Source organism: Aulonocara stuartgranti (assembly GCF_965226115.1).
Source record: "Aulonocara stuartgranti genome assembly, chromosome: 1".
NCBI classification, from domain to species: domain Eukaryota; kingdom Metazoa; phylum Chordata; class Actinopteri; order Cichliformes; family Cichlidae; genus Aulonocara; species Aulonocara stuartgranti.
Window position 1 is genome coordinate 10,408,837 of NC_138939.1, and position 23,990 is coordinate 10,432,826.

The 23,990-nt window shown below is 36.3% G+C and overlaps 1 protein-coding gene across 3 annotated transcripts in view; it reads left to right on the forward strand.

Annotated features, from left to right (window-relative positions):
• slc6a2 (solute carrier family 6 member 2) overlaps positions 1–11,856 on the forward strand; it is a 28,585-nt gene extending 16,729 nt beyond the window's left edge. For all 3 annotated transcript variants that reach the window (XM_082554810.1, XM_082554811.1, XM_082554812.1), the window contains exons 8-15: positions 825–949; positions 1,137–1,249; positions 3,484–3,612; positions 4,259–4,358; positions 5,241–5,341; positions 8,455–8,619; positions 9,680–9,751; positions 10,035–11,856. In XM_082554810.1, the coding sequence (XP_082410936.1) occupies positions 825–949; positions 1,137–1,249; positions 3,484–3,612; positions 4,259–4,358; positions 5,241–5,341; positions 8,455–8,619; positions 9,680–9,751; positions 10,035–10,058 (829 nt within the window). In that variant the 3' untranslated portion in view covers positions 10,059–11,856. The remainder of the gene's footprint in view (positions 1–824; positions 950–1,136; positions 1,250–3,483; positions 3,613–4,258; positions 4,359–5,240; positions 5,342–8,454; positions 8,620–9,679; positions 9,752–10,034) is intronic.
• The last annotated feature ends 12,134 nt before the right edge of the window (positions 11,857–23,990 follow it).

Below are 23,990 nucleotides of genomic sequence, written 5' to 3' on the forward strand. Positions count from 1 at the left end.
GAGCCAGGGCTCGAACCGGCAACCTTCCGACTACAAGACGAACTGCCAACTCTTGAGCCACAATCGCCCAATGTTCACCCAGGGTGATATCTAAAACCTGCAACCTAAACTAGAACACTGGACACTATGGAATAAACTAAGATTAACAAAAATAACCTGAAACATTAATCATAATGCAAAATCACAAAGACACAAACAACTCAAAATGCTGGGTCGAGAGACCCAGGATCCTGACATTAAATACATTTACAGAAGTGAAATGAATACAAATAATTGAATAAAAATACATTTTTCACAGCCTATAAACTAAAAATAGATGTCGAAAGGGGTGGTGTTAGGGGGTAGAAATTTTTTTGTTGTTGAGATGAGTCACTCACTAAACCAATAAAGATGTCAAGGTCAAGTTGGATTTGTTCTTTTGGTCTAACAGCAGCAAGTTAGTGACCAAGCACCATAATCGCCTTTCCAACCACCTACTAGAAGCAAGGGACAAAAGTTTCTCATTATGTATTATATGTAAATCAATCCATGAAACATTTGAAAGATAACAAGTAACATTCGGCTTCATTTTAGCTTTGCCTTCTTGACCCAGTACAAACTGTGATGCAGATTACCATAAAAGAGAAGCACTTATATTAGCAGTGATTTAACAATGTTTGATGCCATAGAATGTGAACGAATGATACTAGCTCATTGGAACTATTGTGTACTATAAAGATCGAAAAGGTCGGATAGTTGGCACTTTTAAAAATAGAAGGTATACCGAAAAAAAGAAAACTGTTCCTTCTTAACTTTTTATTTTTGCATGTGCTTTCTTAATCTAGGGATGCTCTCTTGACCAGCACTGTGAACTGCGTTACCAGTTTCTTCTCAGGGTTTGCCATCTTCTCTGTGCTCGGATATATGGCTAAAAAACATGGGGTGAAAGTAGAAAATGTGGCAACAGAGGGTAAGTTTTCACATAGCAGCAAAAGCATTCGTAAGACTGACATCACTCACTAACCTATGTTGCTGTAATGCATTTTATATGTGATTTTTAACTTTGGAACGATTGATACAGTATTCGATCATCTGTACTTAATACTGAATACACATAGATACATACAGGAACGCTGAATTGTTCATTGTATATACAGGTGCAGGTCTGGTGTTTATAATCTACCCTGAAGCAATTTCAACACTTCCGGGCTCAACATTTTGGGCCATTGTGTTCTTCATCATGTTGCTGACTTTAGGCATTGACAGTGCAGTAAGTACTACAGACTATTACAGCAGCTCCTTAAACTAAACTCATATCCTTACAACTGAAAGTGGACCGCTTATTTATAAACAGTTATTTTCCAATTATCTCTATATTTTATATATAAATATATAATTACTCACACACACTGTTGGGGAGTAACGGAATACATGTACCGCCATTACGTATTTAAAATACAAAATATGAGTAACTGTATTCTGTTACAGTTACCATTTAAAAAGGTGGTATTCATAATATAGTTACTTTGCTGAAATAAAGGGATTACATGGCGGTCTTTTCCTGTTTCATATGTTAGACTATGCCCTCTCTATTTTTGGTTTCAACGCCCAGACAAAACACGCATTAAGAGGCTCTATTGCCTGTGTCTCAATCTCACGGCCCATGTCACCTCTACTTGCAGCCCGCATAATGACGTGAAGAAATATTATTAAAAATTATTGTTCAAAAAATTATTTAATATGAAGGCAATAGGCAGAGTGTTTACAATCATAGCTCTAAAGAATGTAGCCTCATGGGCAGTGTAGTCCAGTTGTAAGTAAGCTATTAAGACTGGACTGTACACTGTGTTCGTGTTTTCTTCCGAAACAATAAGTTCCTTTGGAGCAGCCTTTCAACGCTTCTCTCTGTCTCTCGTTAGCAAAGTTGACCCAGACAACAAACTAAAGCTAGTTTTCGGCTACGAGCCCGACACGAACCCGATGTATTAGCCAGAGGTCCCTTTATTACGGTTCGGAGCCGCGGACCTGTTTTATATACGTGCGGAATAGTTTTCTATAGATCGCTGCAAAAAGTGCAGCCTTACCTAATGTCCACCCTACTGTTACTCATTTTATATTAAGATTTAAAAATCTAGTTGTTAAGTAATCCAAGGTATTCAGAATACGTTACTCTCATTGAGTAACGTAACGGAATACGTTACAAAATACATTTTGGGGCATGTATTCTGTAATCTGTAGTGGAATACATTTTAAAAGTAACCTTCCCAACACTGCTCACACATTATGCAAGTGGAAAATAAATATGTTAAGTTGTAAAAATATATAAAAGCCCAAAGACAAAAATAAGGCAGCAGTTGTGTGGTGAATGTTACAGCTGAAATACATTATTATGTATGCACAACAAGAAATAATTTTATTAAGAGAGAAAAAAGTGTAAATAATAATGTGCACTCTGAGAAAAATGTGTTACTGTGGTTCACAAATGATGCAACAAAAGTAGACACCTCCAAGCACAGTTGTAAATGCAGCAAAAAGACATTGAGGAGCAATAGAGCTCCACTCACACCATACTCAGAGGTCACATATGGCCAAGTTCCTTTAGCACTGTCTACACAAAAGTGTCCACAATGGTTTGACCTTAATGTGTACACAATTCTCTTTCAGTGTGACATGTCGTATGTTGCTTGGCAGTATTGTCGACTTGACAGTTAAGTTAACATTGTCAAGTTAAACTACAACAACAGGATAGATAAGATAGATAGATAAAAAATTAACTTATCGATCCAATCACTTATTGCATAGAACAGATTGGGGTGTGTAATAAAAATATTAAACAGTATAACGGTATTTATTTCATTAGACTCTTTATTGGCACAAAACATGAAAAATGTTGGTACATTTAAACAAAAGGAAACTAGCATAATGTATGTGTGGCTTCAGGTGTCATCAAATGATTAGCGAACAACATGCCAGTAAAAGAACAGAAATATAATAATAATAAAATGAATGAATAAAATAAACAGATAATTGACAACTACAAACATAAATATTAATAGAAATATTGTTACACTATAACCAAATGAATTTTTGCATGAAAAAGCTCTTATATCATAAGTCATCTAGACTGTCAGTCATGCCAAATACCTAAAGTTTGTATTTTGGATATTATTAACATATTTAAAGATGATCTGCATCCCTGTATCCCACTCTAATCTTAGGACAGAGTAATAACTATTTCACAATTATTATTATTTCATAAAATATTGTACAGATTTGAGGATTTCCAATTATTTTATAATATACCATATCTATCGCCATTTTGTGTGATATGTAGATATTTCACTAAGGTTTTTCTCCTCTGAAGCCACCTCTTGTAGCTAAAACACTGCCATAACAGTATTGACTGAAATTGCAAAGTTGCAGTTGTATGATTGCCATTGGAGTTCACTTATGGCTCAGATTCAGTTCTGAGTGTCTTGTGTCTTTTTGTGTGTCCCCTCCCAGATGGGTGGCATGGAGGCAGTCATCACAGGCCTGTCAGATGACTTTAAGATTCTCAAAAGAAACCGAAAGCTTTTCACCTTCGCTACAGCTTTTGGAACCTTCCTGTTTGCTCTGCTCTGCGTTACCAACGTCAGTATGACTGGATGTTTATCTGCTTATTTACTTATTCATGAATATCTAATTAGTAAATATTGTTTTAAATATTTTACTTTTGTAATATACTTTTGCTTTGTAAAACACAGCTGACATTTAAAATGCAAGGGACTCAGTCTCATGACTTGATGCCATCACGAAACAAACTCTTTCAAAGAAAAAGACCAGCTCTGATAACAAATCATAATTTAATTAAAGCCAATATTCAGTTTTCATTCACATGGTATCACCAGCAAGGTAAAATTCATGCTGACTGTGGAAATATAAACTTTGGAGACAGGATGAAATTGTGTTAGTGAATCACATGGTTTATTCCCTTTATCAGATCAGTAAAATTATTAGTAAAGTGAATGATGCCTTTCTTTTGGCGTATTCTTGAGAAAGGAAACAGAGCAAATCAAAGATTTACTTACGTCAAATGTGCATGGCATATCATCCTGAGATGCCAACTCCACAAACTCAATTTTAAATAATCTTTTAGAACAAAATTTGTATATGACGTCTATTAGTTCATTTACGTTGAGAGAGACTTGTTGGTTGATTTCACCAGCTGCATTATCTTCAAAGTAAAACAGTTATATATGGCACACACACTAAATGATGGTTCTTTCCTGCTTTGTAGGGTGGAATGTATGTCCTGACCTTGTTAGATAGGCATGCAGCAGGGACTTCAATACTCTTTGGTGTGTTGATCGAGGCCATTGGAGTGTCGTGGTTTTATGGTAGGTATGCCCATGGTGTTCTTTATTATTTAATATTCTGTTAAGTTATTTATCTGTATATCTGTATATGTATCTATATTATACAGATAGGTATCCAATTAAAGTGAGAGGATGAACATTTATCCCATTAAAATCCTGTTAGGATTTTACTGGTATGGAATTGGTCCACCTGTCTCCTTTGAGGGAAAGATCTCTGCAAATCAGTGCAAAACTTAGTTGTTCTCTGTCCTGTGAACCTGAATTGGATTAGCAGAAGAAAATGGATAGATAAGACAGAAATTTAAATGGTGGAAAAAAGCAGACAGTCTGTCATAGGTTAAGCAAGGGAAGACCAACAAGCAGAAAATTAAGTTTAGTGATGAGTTTTGCCTTAGTGGAACACATATCCAGTTTGCATTTGTTTGTATTTTGCACTATTGCAGCACAGGGATGAACAAGATAACATACTTGACTTAAAAGTGTCATTAAGAGAGTTGTACAGAGGCAGAGAGAGAGAGAGAGAGAGAGAGAGAAAAGTGAATAAACCAAGTCCAAGACAGAATACTTTTTGGCACATCACACCTATCTAATCTTTTAAGTCATCTGTAGACAAGCAAAACTGGATAGATATAGATAGATTAAAATATCTAGGAGGCAGAAAGAAATGTTGATAACAACATGGTCATTTCTTTGAAATAATGATATGAATAAGATGCTTGATGGGTTATGTCAGGTTTAGATTATCTCAGGTCACTCATGAAAAATAATAGTGGACTATGAGGGTGTAAACCATGTTGCATTTTCTCCTTGTGTCCAGTGAGACTACATGCTTGGCACAAAGAGCTGGCTGAAGCCTACACTGATTAGTAACCTTCGCTGTTTAACTTTTTATGCTCGCCCCAGGTGTGGATCGCTTCAGTGAAGATATTGAGCGAATGATGGGCTTCAAGCCAGGACTCTACTGGAGGCTGTGCTGGAAATATGTCAGCCCTGCTTTTCTGTTGGTGAGAGCGGCAACAACAAGAAAGATTGTAGTCCGATACTCTGGGACAGGCATAGTATCTGAGCTCAGACCAAGACACAAACTCAGCAAGGCCAGATAAAACTAAAATGTTTCAAGAATCAGTGACTGGATTTCTTGGAATTATTATTTACTTTATGTATTTATTTATTTAATTTATTTGAATATCTTGCATTCTTAATGTTTGAAAGCTGCATTGAGGTCCAGTTCAATTCAATTTAATTAAATTCAGTTTTATTTATTTAGATGGCCTGTATTTGTATAGCGCTTTTACTAGTCCCTAAGGACCCCAAAGCGCTTTACACAACCAGTCATCCACCCATTCACGCACACATTCACACACTGGTGATGGCAAGCTACATTGTAGCTACAGCTGCCCTGGGGCGCACTGACAGAGGCGAGGCTGCCATATAGCACCAAAGCACAACAATAGCTGCCTCAAGGTGCTTTATATTGCTAGGTAAAGACCCTACGATAATCCAGCAGGTCCATTTCATTCCAGCATTAAGTTTCCTTCTCAGTGATACAGTACTGGTTAGCTCATGCAAGATGTAACATGAGAAATAATAAAAAACAGAGAAAGAATAGAGAACTTAAAAAAAACAAAAACATTTACTACACCAGAGAGAGCACATATGCACATAAGCACAGAAGGAGGGTGGGATAAGGGAGAATTGTTTGAACCTTAGCGTGCCTCCTGGCGAGTTCCTCACTGGCAGGTGGATTTAGCAGTGCGCTATTCCACGTGCATTAGAGGAAGCGCATTGCTCGATTCACTGTTATGCAAAAGTGGGTGTAGACAGCCATGTGCTTCCTTTAATATATATGCGTGGTGGTTTGCAGAAATTAGTAAAATTACATATTGTAATGAATAATAACAAGTTACCATTGTTTATGTATACATTTTCGTATACAGGGAATTCCCCGGGTTACATGCTTTTGTACACCAACAGAATACATATCCTTCCTGAAAACTAAAAAGTTTAATTTGTTAGTAAGCTAGGAGATAAGTAATATGGCAGCGATATGGCAGTGAATTCAGTGTTTACTTTTTAAGTCAGTGAATACACTTAAGTGTCCATGTGTTTCTCTGTGTGAAGTAATAATTTGTTCTGGACTATAACTTAGATTTACAGGCAAAAATGTCTTACAAGGCAACAAACTCTTGTGGCCATTAGAAGCATTGCTGTTTTTTTTACAGCCAACTTCATTAAAGAATCTGAATGCATTCATTCATTCACAAGACTTGGGAAAATACTGTCTCAATGAATGCTGAAAGAATTTGGGATCAATCACATGCCTTCCTCTCATATATTAGTACACGAGAGATGGAGAACAGTTTATTGAAGCATAAACAGTTAAACAGATTAAATTAGTTTCATAAATATCATTTTTCAATCATGTTCTGCACATGTGTGTTGCTTGTTAGGGATAAGAATTGATAAGGAGTTAGTGATTCCAATTCTATTATCAATGTCTTATTGCTTTAATTCCTTACTGATTTTCTTTTTGTTTTTCACTGGGTTGTTATTGGCTCTGTTGGTGTCACCACCATCACTAGGCAACATTTCAAAGGCATTCCATTAATGCAAATTAATTGCCTATTGTGTGGGCAAATGTTTGTGCATGTGGGAGAACTTTACTGTTTTTACTGTAATCAGTATTGGGGTTGTTACTCAAAAAAAGTTATTTATTACACAAATTACAAATTTGTGTAATATGTGCAATATGTGTAATGGAGTATTTTGCATAATTAATTTGAGGAGAAAGTAATTCATTATATTACTTGTTACATTACTTTTGCATTTCTCTGTAAAATGACCCAAAACACATTGTCTTAAATTACAATTTAACAATGTAAATCTATGGGCTATAGTCCCATACACCAACACAAATCTCTATCCTAATGACACATACAGTATATGATCTTTATCGTAGTATTGAGATATGACCACAAACCCAACAACACAAAGCAAAGATGGAGACAAAGAGACTTTAAAGTGATCGCTGCAGTGATTCTACTTTAGAAACATGGACAGGTATAAGTGGAGGCTGCAGCCTGATTGCTCATCTGTTTGCTACCTTTTGAAATTTTGGGTCTGGCTGCTGGGCTGCCAGCTTTGAGCACTCAGCTTTAACATCAGTCTGGGTTTTTGGCTAGCTTAGCATTAGCACAGTGTCTGTGCAGATGGTTGCAAAAAGCTAGGGTTAACAACATAATGCAGTTGTTTCTGTCCTGGTTTTCACTTTACCATCGTGCTCTCGTCCTTTTAAAAGTAATGGTCATATCCACACTCTACACTCCACAAGAAATGAAATCAGCTGATTGTAGCAGTGCAAGTGCTAAGTGGAAATGAAAAGGGGAATCAACAGGCAAGCAATTTAACAATTTTGAAGAACTGATCAGATCAATTCTCAATTCCCATCCCTATTGGTGATTTAAATGTAGTACTCAGTTTCTGATCATCTAATTATGCTTCTCACTGGTTCTCTAAATTGTCTAGAAACCTTTAATTTTACCATACCTAAATTATTAAAACACAAACGAAATCATAGACCCCTTGTATAGCTTTTTGCTTTTATGAACATGAGCACAATTCTATAATGAGCAACAACCTGCAATATGTACCAAAAATCTTCATGGTTACACCTGCAATTAAAGACCAGATGCATTTTATATCCGTTTTAATTCTTCCTTATCTAAAACCTCCTCAGTTTCAGGTTAGTTTTAATTAGTCTCAATTAATAGTTCTAGTTGTATTTGCAATCTCCCTACTGCAAACTGCACAAGAACCTTACACATCCTCTCCAAAACACTCTCCCGCCAAGCTGTAACCCTGTGTAAAAACATTAGTCAGCAGTTACATGTTAAGCTCCTTCAACTCCCCATTCACCTGGCTGAGCTTTTATTTCACTCTTCTGTTTACATTCCTGCCTTTTATTCTTTTCCTTTTTTTTTTGCCTTTGTTGCCTGTTTTACAATTCTATGCATGTTTTATTTCAGACATTAAGACCATTATCACTCCAAATAGATCTTACCTTTATATTGTGTCTATTATTCTCTTTTTCTTCTCTTTTCTGTTCTATTTTCAACAGTTTGTGGTAATAGCCAGTCTGACATCATCAGACCTGAGCTATGATAACTACGTCTTCCCTGAATGGGCCAACCAAATCGGCTGGGGTGTGGCATTGTCCTCCATGCTGATGGTTCCTTCTTATGCGATGTATAAGTTCTGCAGTCTATCAGGAACCTTCCGAGAGGTTTGTATCAGGATATGTTCAGCACACAACGTTTAAAAGTAACTGTATTAATTTCGTGACTCATCCAAGTGACTTCTTCAGTTTGTCTCTCCCACTGAAAACACAATTTCCAGATAAACAGGTTCAACTTTCTTGAATTTCCTTACCTGGATGATTAAGTGTGTATCAAGACATATATATATATATTGACTAAGGTTTTCAGCAGGCTGATCATTGAAAAGAAGCAAATATAAAAGACGTTTTCACTGTAGGAAGCACTTTGTTAGAAACATTTTAAAACAAAAATCTAATTTATCTATATTCTTTGATGGATATTTTCTCATGGGTCTCATCTGTCACTGGAAAAAAAAACATTCATTCTGATCATTTGCTAGTCCAATATTTCACCATGGACTTCAATCTCGCACCCAAAGCAAACATCATTTTTTGCTTAGATTAACCTGTTTTTGATTTGAAGGATCATCGCTCAGAATTATTATTTCTTTTTTAGTGCAAAGAGCAACTAGAAGTATAAATAAGTAGTTGGTGAAAAAAGCATCACTCTTCATACGTATACAATACACATAAAATAGAGCATCAAACACAGTGAAAATTAATCTTACATAAGAGTAGCTAGATTCAGTCACTTCCATTGGTGTACACTAATGCTGTGTGAATTTGCTTTTGTTAAACTCTTGAGACCTATATTGAACACTTAGCAGTTAACTATTGTTAACGCCACTCCATTGTAACAATTCCTTCATCCTTCTGGCATTTCCCATTGATCCTCAGTGATAAATATTATTCTCAGGTTTCTCAGGGCATGTGCTGAAAACTATTATGATGCCTATTCATTTTTTTGGCTGAAGTTTCCTCATGATAAAGTATTTTGCATGTTCTTTAGAAGAACTCATTCAAAAAATCTATCTATCTATCTATCTATCTATCTATCTATCTATCTATCTATCTATCTATCTATCTATCTATCTATCTATCTATCTATCTATCTATCTGTGTGTGTGTACTTAATAGAGGACATGCTTCTGTTAGAACTGATTTGTCGTAATTACTTGTTTTGCAGAGGATAGCTTACTGCATCACTCCAGAACATGAACATCACATGGTTGCTGAAGGAAAAGTCCGGCAGTTCAAAGTAAGGCTCACATTTTTTTGTTTAAATATGAACTGGCTAAATGGCTGTAATTAATTTGGATTTGAACACAGGTGTGTCTACTAACTATTGACTATTGACTATTGTCTCAAAGTGTGCATGAGAGGCAAACAAAATGTATGGTAGACTTACAAATGTAATGTAATGTCATTTTACTGAACAGAGAACAATATCAAAATATAATAAGGTACTTTTAGCATGTTGATAAAACAGACCCTTGTGAGTAAGCAATGAAGTATGGATGAGTATATCTATTGTGTTACAGCTCAGACACTGGTTGGCCATCTGATCACAAATACAGTACCCAGAATGCTATCATCCATCCTCACATCTGGTGTCTGAAGTTCCTGTGTGCCACCTGTGGTCAGACAGACAAGAAGAACAGTAGGCTCCAACCTCTCTCAGCAGCCTCCCTCTTCTCTCTGCATTTACCACCCAAGGCCTTTGTTGTCAACAGTGGCTTCAAGCATTTTGATTCAAGAGCCTGCCTGCTAACATTTGGAAATCATTCTACAGCTTCCACTACCAAGGGAGGATCACACTGTGGGAAAAATTTACAGTTATTTGCTCATGATTTTTATACACCTTAGTTTTCATTTTGTACACTTTTCATTATCTCTTGGAAGGTATAAAACTTAAAACAGAAGCAATCCCATTTCCCTGTATACTACTAAACAGGGGACTAAAAATGTTATAATTTTGAAACTTGTTTTAAAGATTCTTTATTATTGCGTTGTTATTGGAAGAAAGTCTTTATTCTTACCATTCTGTGTGCACAGTGACTTATCAATGTCAGTGCCTTATCAAGCAAGACACTCTATGTTTCTTACAGTTCACAGACAAAGAAATAAAATACACTGTGTCGACTCAGGAACCCACTACAATCCAACCGCTTTGTGGATGGCAATCTCCTAGTCCTTTGACACAAATTTCAAAGAGCTGGGAGTCAACAGTGCATCAAGGTCAAGCTCTTTATCAAATGAAAAACCAAGAAGAAACAATCCTTTTGTGTCACACTGTGTTATAGTAAAGGGAATAATGCATGTATTACTCCAAAGCTTCAAAGAACAGTGGCAGGCTTCGTTCAGCTCTTACGCTTTCAGAAGCATAAGGAAAACTTATAATTAAATCTTAGCCTCAAAGAATGGCTAATTTATAACCTGGTTAGTCTCTGGCTGCTCACTTAAGGTGCAGGGGAAAAAATTCACCAAAACAAATGGCGTATCTGTTACAAACAGCTTTGTATTTGTGTTGTGTGACTTTTATCTTCCATTTTTTTGTCTGTTTAGTGCTTCTAAAGAATCTCTGTAGCTTTTCCTTCAAGGAGACAATGAGAGAAAGGACAGTGAGAGCATGTGTGTGTGTGTGTGTGTGTGTGAGGGTGTGTGTGTGTGAGTTGTGTATTGGGATTATGTTGCAAACCATGCTATATGCTGTTAGCGCACATTACACAGAATACAACAATCAAATGCTTCGTTTTCTTGTGCTGTATATTAATGATTATGTTATTTGATTATAACACTTATATTTTCATTTGAAACACGACTTGTAGTGTTCCTGTTTTCATCATCATAGAAGTGCCAACAATTTGTATTAGTGATATTTTTTATCTTCTCCTGTTTTTTGTTTTTTTTTTGTTTGTTTTTTTTATTGGGATGAAGTTGAAGGAGTCTAACCTTGAATCATAACAGAAAAAGGAATAAAGCCACAAAGAAAAAAACAAATATATGTGGAATATATAAGAAGATATAGAAATATATGAATATATTCTTTTGTTATAGCTAATATTGTATTTATCAACTTGTTTATAGCAAACCGTGAATGTAAAGTATTTTAAACGTAACTGTCCATAGTCATAATATAGTGTTTGATGTATAGCTAAGAAAAAAAATTATATTCCATGTAACCTTGGGCTACTTTGTCACATATGAATGTGAAAAAAAAACCCACCCTGGCTTTACTGGACTACGTTTAGAGTAATGCTATGTACAACACCAATGTCCTATTGATCGTGAGTGACAAATGTCTATGAAGAATTCTGAAGTATCAACACGATGATAATAAAGAATTTCTTCTATACAGTTTAACATTGCTTTTTCTTTCTTTATTTCCTTTTGTTTTAGTTTTTAAGCATTCAGCTATTGCTAACTTTATCTGTTTGTCATAGACATTATGAACACAGTTAGTTTTACTGTTGGATAAGCACTTCTAATACTGGTTCACTGTGCCTTTGTACTCATGCTACTAACTCTGTTTTTTAGTTAATGCTTACTAAAGTTCAGTATCCTTAAGGTGGTATCATTTTCATGTTCATCAGTTACTCTAAAAGAAACTCTGAAACTATAATACAAAGTTAGTAAATTTCAGTGATAATCTGCAATACACACCAGGTTTTTTTTTCAACATGATGAGTTTAAAAAGAACACTTCCCTCTGCTATCTCTGTGGTTTCATTGAAAAAAAGATACTTCTAAATACTATTTTAGAATGGATCAGGCATCGCTTTCTAGGCTTCCTGAGCACTGCCCAGGATGATTATGAGTGGTTTAAGTAAAATCAACCAGAGTATTTATAGGATAATATTACATCCAGCAGTACGACAGTACTCTAGAGGTTTGTTTCCAATACTAGCACAATCATACTGCAAATGACAAGGTCTACATTTAACCTTATTTAATTTGATGGAAAGGTGATGCTAAAGCTTAAGAAAGATTCCAGTGAGTAAGCAAGCCATCACTTCCATAACTACTATTTTCAGTATTTCATTGCCCACCAAACATACACCATGTATGAATAAGGATGCTCTAATAAGTCTGATACTGGTCTAATTGTGTCTGCACAGGAGGTATCAGGTCAGTAATCTTTTTCAGGTCACTAAAAATACCTGAATAAATAATAGTACATAGTACACAGAGGTACATACAGGTAAATTTAAAAAAACCCTCTTTGGCCATTGTGTCACACACATAACTGGGCTGAATAGTACATACCCTTTCAATCAGCTGCACAAGATAATTAGCAGAAATACATGGCTGATTTTTTTTTTATTTGTAGACATGAATAAGGCACAGTTACCTTTACCTTTACTCGTGTGTTTGGACTGCAACGCCATAGAGTCCATAGCTGTAATTGGTTCTGTCTATACATTAACCCTGTGACTGGCACCCACTTGTTCAAAAGTTGATATGGAAACAGACATAAAGATATCTTACTTTTAAGGAACTCCTTAGCTTGACCAGTTTCAATTCATAGGTAAAAGCATGGCTGGAGGACATCCAGCACCCTTACCCTATTATCTTGCAGGCCACTAAGATAATTCACAGGCTCAGTAGCACATAGGTTAATGAGAATCACGGTGAAACAGAAGGTTCTAATATTGTTTAGCTCTTAATTGCTGTATAGAGCTTGGGGGGCAGCATGTATTGGCAGATACGGTAATAGTCGCCTTTTTTTGTCTTAAGGAGTACTATTTGAATGTCACATGAGGTCTCCAAACAATTTAGAATCAACCAAAAGGACCTGGGTGATAGGCCTGGGGTGATGTAAGGAGAGTCTACATGATTTAGTCAGTCACAGTGATTCATAGCCAGATGGATGGAAGAATTGTATATATTTTCATGTGAATCCATTCAGGCTTATAAATCCTTATGTATATACTATATATATATATATATATATATATATATATATATATATATATATATATATATATATATATACCCAATGTATATACTATACTATATATATATCTATATATATATATATATATATTTTTTTTTTTTTTTTTTTTGCACATGTCGAGGAGCGTGTCAGGCTACATTTCACTGTGTGTTATACTTGTATAACTATGCATGTGACAAATAAAGAACCTTGAACCTTTAAGGAAAATGTTTTACATCTCCTAACATGAAATATGCAAAGGAAAACTAATGTTATTATTATATAGACAATAAACAAATATTAAATAAAATAAATGGTTAAATAAATGGAGTGGTTATTGTGTTATTCATTTATGAATATCCAACATCAGCTCTGACTTGACAGGAATGCTATCAGTCATAATATAAAATGTAAATGAAGCAGACAAAATGAATAAAAACACTTTTATTTAAAGAATGTATGCAATGTGCCAAGAGGCAGTAATCTAGAGTATGACCTAGTCTCAAGGTGCAAGGTTCACATATTGCAGCAAAGCTAAAGGAAACTGCAGTTCATTACTTAAAGAAGCTACCACTTACATGTGCAGGTCCAATCACAAAGAACCAAAGTATACCAAACAAACGATTGCCAATTTTACAAACACAAGACTTGTTACAAACTATTAACAACACTGATAAGTAAACGCAGAACAAATAGAAACAGTGCTAAGTGTTCAATATATGACAAAATAACCACTATGTGTTTATAGCAGGTACAGTGATGGCATCTGGATTAGATTTTCTCTGTTTTCTATATTGCAGGGTCTTTACCTTACAATATAAATAGCCTTGAAGCAACTGTTGCGGTGATTTGGCACTATAAATATAAAAATGATCTGAATTAAATTTAAGTTTAATTGAACTGGATCACAGCACTGGGGTGCCACTGTTCCAACTAGTCATGGAGGCAGGTGGCAAATGTAGGTACCGTCCTAAATAGTGCATTTTCAATAAAAGCAAAGAAACCAAAACCTTCAAAGGGCAATTTATGATCCCAAATTAATATCCATTACATAATATCCATGGTGAGTTTGTTTATATTGTTTGGTTTGATTTGTGTGTTATCAAGAGAAAAGATGATACTAACCTCACTCTCCATTTTGAAGTGACTGTTATTCATCAAACAGTGATTCATCTTTTCACTAGCTTGAATATATTGCTCTTCAGGAGATCATCAGCTACATTGAGATTTTAAAAGGCGTAGCTTCATTGTGTGAATGAGTTGTGTAAAAAGTGCTCATAGAAAAGTTCTAGTAGAATGCAGATTTTTAAAATAAAAATTGGAACTTTTTCTTTAAGTATTATTTTAAACAAGCGACACAGCACTGTGCGTAAGCTGGAACTCATAACCATTAACATCAGGCTGAAAAGCAGTCTTTCACTGATCTCTCTGGCTAAGAACTGCAAGAGTCTGTTCTACCTTCCATTTGCATGAAGTCTGAATGCAACCCATCTGTTGTCTGCACAGCGTACTGACATGCCCTGGGATACATTTCTATATTTCCATAACCAGACGAGACATTAAACATCTAGAATAAAAAGATTAAAGGAACATCAAAAGGTTAAAATGGAGTTGCAAAATATTTTATTTCATTTGATGGATCTTTAAAGTCCTTAATGCTTTTCTTTGACATGCTGTCTGATTATATGTTATAAAGGCCTTTTCAGTAACAAAACTATGCAAAAGCTGCTTTGGCTCGGTCACAGAGAAAAGATCACTATTTTGTTTTCTTATTATTATTTCAATGATATGAAAAAAAAATGGAAAGGACATTTTTTAATAGATGAATGAATTTGGGGGTGTAGTAAAAAAAAACAACCCCCTCCCCCAACAAGAACAACAACAAAAGGCTTACTTTTGCATACTTAGGCTAACAGTGATAATTCAATAAATGGCATCAACAGTATGGCAATGTTTATGTTAACAAAAATTACTTCACAAACACATTTAGAAGGTGCATACAATTTCTGGATTTGTTTGACTGTAGTGATGAATGGAAAACATACTTGCAAAATGGAAATTACATAATTTCACTGACTAAGAAAATACTGTTTTCTGCTTCAGAATGACATAATTTAATGATTAACATTTTATAATTGATCATTTTTTGATGATGGGCTTGAATAGTTTTAGTTCTACCTTAATGCAGCAAAAAGGTCAAAACCACAAACTTTCATCAAATTTGTTAAGCTAATAAAAGTCAGGCCAGACCAACATAGACTGCTTCTTAATTGTCAGCTGTGTACAGCACTAATAGGATTTGAGCAAAGGAGGGTCATTTTTTAATCCAGCTCTTCAAACAGAGGACTTGTTCTATGTTCACAATCCAATTGTCTTGAAATAATCCATATGACTGAGCAGTAAAATCCTTTTTTGGTTGGAGGGAAAGTGTTCTGTTTCCTGGAGACAACTCAAAAAAGGAGACACAAGTAGAGCATTGACTGTGCTGCTACAAAAACACTATAAGATCATCGGTTCAGATTAGAAAACCTTTGTTTTCTACAGCTAAGAAGTGCTAATATTAAATTAATAATAATACAGAAACAGTAATATGTCTGACTTCAGATAGTGTTAATAATGTCAACCCTTTTTTGTGTCACATTAGCTTGGCAATCATGCAGAAACCTATTTAAAGTTAAGAGTTCTTATTTGTTCACACATGTTTGATGCATACAGTTTGAAGAAAACCTTATTTGTGTTGATGGATAAAGTCTTAGGTTAACAGTTACTGTGGACGTTGAAGGTTAAACAGAATGCCAGACATCAGTTCCTCCCCTTAGTGCAGCAAAAATGCCTTGTTTTTCTTGGAAATAAAGGAAACTCACCAAGCAATGAACTTTTCCATCATGACCTCCAGCTGTGAGAAAAATAATCTTTTACTGTTTGAGCTTTAACAACATTTCCCGGTTCTTTAGCATGTGGCATTTTTTTTTAATGAAAAGAATGCCCCATTAGGTATTTTCCATTATTGGGTGCCAAATTTGATTATTACATTAATTTAAACCTTTTTTATTTTTTTAGTTCTGTCCAACACTTGTAATATTGTGTCTGTAACAAAAATGACAGACAGTAATAGTCACTTAAGTGCTTGGAAGTCTTTAATCACACAGCTGAATTGGAGATTCAGAAATCACAGAGCAAGCATGGGCATAGCACAATGGACAGCATACCTCAGGAAACTCCTCTCCTCCCAAGGGCACACTTCTCTGGATGATGTATTTCCTGTTTATTTCTTGGGGCCCCCCATCAGCTTTGTACCAAAAAACCCCCCAAAACCCTGGACTATATCGAAATTGCTTTCCAAAGAATGAGATAACTCTAAAATTTATGTGACCCTCTCCTCCACTTTTGTAGTTTAAGCCCATCCATTTTTATTATTCTTAGAAGCAAAATTTTCCATTAAAATGAGTAGTGCCTGTTTCCTGTCTTCCAAGAAAAAGGAGACATAAATCTAATAGACGTCAAAATCTGATTCCCACTTAAGATATGGTTACATATAGTTACTTTTCCAAATTCCTGGTACAGTAAACATTTCTGATAGTCCAGGTTTAAAACCAACAAAAGAGTAAATGTTCAATAGAATATATATTCTATCTAATAGAATGTTAATTCATAACTGATCTGTGGCCTTCCGGCTGTGTGATAAACCAGTTATCAAATAGAAGACAAATAGCTTTCAGCTTAAAATTAGGTTTTTGGGTTGTTTTGCCTTGGGTTAAGTAGCTCTTAAAGTCATCCGTACTTTCTGTATACCTTGAGAACAAGAAATTAGTTTTCTTAATTTCTTTACTTTCTTAAGTATATGTCTTGTTTTAATTTTTAAAAAATCTCAAGAGCAAAGAAACATACACATACTGTACACAAGCAGACAAGCATGTGCACATACTTCCAGACATGCAGACCATAAAAATCTGATATAAATCCTTCTGGGAGTTCATGTTTAAAAATAGGCACAGTGTTGGTCTACACATGAAGTAACTTTTGAACATAAGCTGGAAAATCACTTAAACTGAGGTACACTGGTCTGCACCTATGGGACAGGACAACAATTCTTTCCATTCGGTATATTTCTATGTCTGTATTTTATGACATTTACATGCAATTTAGCCAACATTTGTTCTTTGTTTGTTCTTAAATTTTCACCAAAGGTGTGTGCACTCCTATCACTGTTCCTAAATTCACATTAATGTTATAGACATACAGAAAACATAGTGAGCAAAGTGAGTTTGAAGTCTGAGCTCAGTAATACTGAGCTCAAATGTCAGTTTATATTCTTACTACATTCACACTGATGCTATGAGTATTTCACAAAGTATCTGCATTCGCTTTACAAAGAAATGTAAGTGAATCAAACCAGGAACAAAAGACCAGAGAGGAGGCCTTTTACAAGACTGATGAAGTAACTCAAAATGTATTAATGATCCAAACAGCAAAGATTAGGCCAAGGCATTTCCTGCAACCATGTGGTGGTTTTAAGGCCTGGACCTTATTTGACATCTGGCACATCTATTTGGCACAAACAAGTTACATCACCTCATGTGTCCTGATATGTGGAATGTGGTTGCAAAAATCTTATATTTCAGCTTCACTGAATTCAGTGATTTGTAAGCCTGAGTTGATGTAAATTCATGATGTTCATGATTTTCAAAGCAGCATCAAAATCAATTAAGACCGTCCTTAACACATTTTAGATGGCTATGGTCAATCAGCCTGCACATGCTCATCAGGTAATAATATTGGGATTGAGATGTGTTCAGATATGAACGTATATCAAAACATTCAAGCCTAAAATATCATGGCTAAATAAAGAAAACATGGAAACATAGGAAACCTAAGCTTTGCAATTTAACATCAACAAGATTTTTGGCAAAGACTCCTCACACATGACATTGATTTAAATCCAAAACTGAATCAAATGATGTCTCAAGATGAAATTCTTCGACTCAGGTTGGACTGGGTTTAGGACATGGCTTCAAGAGGCTCTTTTGTCTTGTCTTGAAATTTAACTGGGTGTATCTAATTTCACATATGAGCCAGAAACATAGAAGTGGGGCAAGACCCATAAAATGTTTCTCCCACTTGAGTTTTTCATGATTTTGCCTTTGAAAAGATTAACTGGTGTAAATAATAATAAAAGGAGTGATTCCAATATACCCTTTGCATGTGACTTATAATATAGTATGAGGTTCTCCTCAAGGGGTAACAGTGCAGCTCTGTTTGTTTGTGTGAATATTTACGTTGGATGTAAATGTGGCAGGAGTGTACACAAATGGATTCATTCAGGCATGTGAGTGTGTAAGTATGTTTGTACAATATAGTTTACATTTGCTAAGGACTTTTACACCAGTGACTGGCATTTTATGCCAATCTAAACTCGACTAGCCCCAGATGGTTTTTTTTAAAGGAACCGAATTAACACTGAAAGCAAGTTATAAACTTAAACAGACATATTTCGGGTAAAGTTACATTTACTTATCTTTGCAGCATTATGTATGTTGTGTAAGTAACTGCATGTGAATTGGTCTAGGACCACTACACTGAAAACTTAACGTTTTCAGCAAATTTCTGCAATACTTAATAGTTCAGAACCTTAGTAAATCCACAAAACACTCTGTAAGATAGAGAGAAAGTACTTAAGAAAGTATTTAAGTAACTTAAGTAATACCTAAGTAACTGATGGACTGGTGTTCTTTGTAACACATGAATGCCATGATGCTCTTCTGTATCTTAGTTAACCAGCTAACATCCTTCCAGGATTCCCTGATCTTGTTGTTTAGGCTTCTTCTCTGTGGTGGCCTTCTTCTGCATGCATCCTTGAAATTATACCCAAGTGATTCTAGTATTACTGTGGTAGTGTTGTATATGCACTCACTGAATTCAGCGATATGGGTTGTGGGGATTGTGCACAGAGCAGTGTTCACATTTGCAAGCATCTTCGCTGATGGGACTTTGTCAGTGAGCTGAGGGAGTTTGGTTAGAATCTCCATCATCAGCTCAGTAGATGCATCTGTGATTGGAGGTGGCTGAGCATGATCTAGTTCAGTTACATTGCTCTTTTCTACCAGGGTTGGGTCATTATGTCCATACTTTTCAGTATTGTTCCCACGATGCTGTAGCCTCTGGATCTCCAGCTTCGATAGTAGCTGTCTTCTATTAAAGTTATTGTAATACGCTACCAGGTGCTTCTTGGTCAGGGTAGATGTTGGCTTTCTGCTCATTCATAATTCCCACATGTGTTCCATAATTCTCTCCTTGGGTTGGGTTGGTCAGGACAGTACTATTCCATCAATTGTTAGTCCTTGTCTATGTATAGCTTGCTCCATTAGATTATTTCTCATTAGTATATCCTGGTTCCCTACACTTGACATGGACCTTGTTAAGCCAGCTGGTGTAGATTTGGTTATCCAAAAGTCTTACTGTACTTAAGTAGTCAAAAATAGCTCAATTGCTATCAAAAAACTGATATCTGGCTTAATACTTACTGGAAAATTAAATGTTGCAAAGACATAGTAAGTTACCTAGGGAAGGCTGCATCTAATGGAGTGGTAAATTGTTATGTAATTTGCCAAGAGTTAAACTCTTCAAAGCAGAACAAAGTGTAACAATGTGTATTCGTGGAAAGGAATGCTGTGTAAATAGATGGAAGGGTAATTTGGTAAAAATAAGTGCATGAAAGAAGAAGAAGAAGGAGAAGAATTCCAAACCTACAAGCAGCTTGAGAAGCTCTGGCAGCCTTTGCTGCTCAATGTTCTTTATCATTACACAGTGTTAAGCAGTTCAGAAACTGGATGACGTGCAAAGGATATGTACTATGACAAAGCAGAAAAGAAGAGGACAAACAAAAACGTCCTGTTGTGATTGAGAACAGAATGTTTGTTTTCACCTAACCCTGGCTTAATGTCTCTATCACTCCAGATCTCCAGTCCATGGCTCTTTTTCAGTTTTCTTTCTTTCTCTCTTCTACATTCTATTTTCTGCTTCTTTATGTTCTCCATTTTATCTCTCCTCCTCACTGTGTCTCCTTTATTCTCTCATTTGAAATCCTGTTTGAGTTGATTCCTAGTCTGCAATCTGTCAAAGAAGGAATATGGTCCTCATGTTATCATACCCATCAGCAATACATTTCCTGGGAGGATGGTGTCTGTTATGGTGTATGTGTGGGTGTGTATCTGTCCTGGACAAAAATTTAAGCGTTAAGCCCCAATCTTTCGTAAGATACGTAAACTATATAAACTAAACAGAATTATCATGTAAAACAAGAATAACAAGCTGTTAAAACGCCCCGTATGCATGGATACAACTGTTAACTTTTTTAAAAGGTGAAAAGTACATTTATTTCTACTTACAGTGGCTTGCAAAAGTATTCGGCCCCCTTGAACTTTCCCACATTTTGTCACATTACAGCCACAAATATGAATCAATTTTATTGGAATTCCACGTGAAAGACCGATACAAAGTGGTGTACACGTGAGAAGTGGAACGAAAATCATACATGATTCCAAACATTATTTTTTTTACAAATAAATAACTGAAAAGTGGGGTGTGCGTAATTATTCAGCCCCCTGAGTCAATACTTTGTAGAACCACCTTTTTCTGCAATTACAGCTGCCAGTCTTTTAAGGGTATGTCTCTACCAGCTCTACCAGCTACCAGCCCCCTTTGGTCTGAGTGCAGTCAGTTGCCCATAGACATTGCCTGATCTGTGCCAATGACTAAATATAGTGCACCTGTGTGTAATCTAATGTCAGTACAAATACAGCTGCTCTGTGACGGCCTCAGAGGTTGTCTAGGAGCTTATTGGGAGCAACAACACCATGAAGCCCAAAGAACACACCAGCCAGGTCAGGGATAAAGTTATTGAGAAATTTAAAGCAGGCTTAGGCTACAAAAAGATTTCCCAAGCCCTGAACATCCTGAGGAGCACTGTTCAAGCGATCATTCAGAAATGGAAGGAGTATGGCACAACTGTAAACCTACCAAGACAAGGCCGTCCACCTAAACTCACAGGCCGAACAAGGAGAGCGCTGATCAGAAATGCAGCCAAGAGGCCATGGTGACTCTGGACAAGCTGCATAGATCTACAGCTCAGGTGGGGGAATCTGTCCATAGGACAACTATTAGCTGTGCACTGCACAAAGTTCAAATTCAAATTTTTATTTGTCACGTACACAGTCATACACAGTACGATATGTAGTGAAATGCTTGGACAACTGCTCGTGACCTAAAGAAAACAAAAAAGGAAAAGGCTATGAATAAGATAGGAAATAAATATGAAAAATTAAAAAGGGTAAATTTAACTAGGAAGGAATAGAATATAAATTAAGGTTAAAAATGAAATAACTGTACAACACAAATTAGAATGAAGGGTAAATTTAACTGGGAAGAATAAGATAAAGATAAATATATAAATTAAAGTTGAAAATAAAATAACTGTACAACAAAATACACAATACACAATATAGAACTATATAAGAATGTATGAAGAAATCTAAATATAAATAAATATATACACAATAACAGCAGCTGTACAAGTATTAACCGGAAATGAAGAATATAGTGACCAGTGTTGTGCAAAACCAAAGTCCAGAAAGTCCAGTGTGTGTGTAAGAACCATATGTGTGGGTCAGTACTGTGTGGTGGTGTGATTGAGAGACCGTATCGCCTGCGGGAAGAAGCTCCTCCTCAGTCTCTGTGTTGGTCTTCAGGGAGCGGAATCGCTTTCCTGACCTCAACAGAGAGAACAGTCTGTTGTTGGGATGGCTGAGGTCCTTCACGATCTTCCTGGCCTTGGTCCAGCACCGCCTGCTGTAGATTGAGTGCAGGTCAGGGAGCTCGGAGCGGATGGTGCGCTCAGCTGACCGCACAACCCTCTGTAGAGCTCGTCTGTCCTGCATGGTGCTGTTCCCGAACCAGGTTAAGATGTTTCCCGCCAGGATGCTCTCTATGGTGCACGAGTAAGTTGGCCTTTATGGAAGAGTGGCAAGAAGAAAGCCATTGTTAACAGAAAACCATAAGAAGTCCCATTTGCAGTTTGCCACAAGCCATGTGGGGGACACAGCAAACATGTGGAAGAAGGTGCTCTGGTCAGATGAGACCAAAATGGAACTTTTTGGCCAAAATGCAAAACGCTATGTGTGGCGGAAAACTAACACTGCACATCACTCTGAACACACCATCCCCACTGTCAAATATGGTGGTGGCAGCATCATGCTCTGGGGGTGCTTCTCTTCAGCGGGGACAGGGAAGCTGGTCAGAGTTGAGGGGAAGATGGATGGAGCCAAATACAGGGCAGTCTTGGAAGAAAACCTCTTGGAGTCTGCTAAAGACTTGAGACTGGGTTGGAGGTTCACCTTCCAGCAGGACAACGACCCTAAACATAAAGCCAGGGCAACAATGGAATGGTTTAAAACAAAACACATCCATGTGTTAGAATGGCCCAGTCAAAGTCCAGATCTAAATCCAATCGAGAATCTGTGGCAAGATCTGAAAACTGCTGTTTACAAACGCTGTCCATCTAATCTGACTGAGCTGGAGATGTTTTGCAAACAAGAATGGGCAAGAATTTCAGTCGCTAGATGTGCAAAGCTGGTAGAGACATACCCTAAAAGACTGGCAGCTGTAATTGCAGCAAAAGGTGGTTCTACAAAGTATTGACTCAGGGGGCTGAATAATTATGCACACCCCACTTTTCAGTTATTTCTTTGTAAAAAAAATAAAATAAAATAAATGTTTGGAATCATGTATGATTTTCGTTCCACTTCTCACGTGTGCACCACTTTGTGTTGGTCCTTCACGTGGAATTCCAATAAAATTGATTCATATTTGTGGCTGTAATGTGACAAAATGTGGAAAAGTTCAAATACTTTTGCGAGCCACTGTATATGAAACTTTTGCAATAACTTATATCTGGCACTAAAATCTCCTTTACAAATTTGATTGGGCACTGTCTATAATATGTGTGTGGTATCCTGCTTTGCCACCCTTTCCTTGCGATAAGACTAAGCATGTGCATGTGTGAGATGAGACATTTGACTATATTATCTGAGATGTTTTCTCATCAGACACATTTGTAGTCTCATCCAGGGCATGTGGAAGATGCAATCCACAGAAATTACAAAGAAACAAGGTGGCACATAAAGGGAAATACAAATATCCTGGAACATATAAAGGTGTTTAAAATGTGTATATGACTCGGGGGAAGGGAACACTGGTTCTTTCCCCTATTTTCTTTGTGTCCTCTGACCTCTTCATCACTCTATCAGGAATGTGGCTGGAGCTCTTTTCCAGGTACTCCAGCAATCTTGAAACCAATATTCAAATAGAACTAGTGTCATGTCACTGAGACAGTTATTCTAATTTTGTGTCGTATCACCCCATAGTGAAATTGTAAAAAAGTGTAGACTTTACTTCAAGTGGTATTTAAAAAAAAAAAAAAAAAAAAAAAAAAAAAGCATTGCAATAACTGTTCTGGAATGAAAGACATTTATATTGCCTCATTTCAGAGGCTCAAAAGGTACAAACGA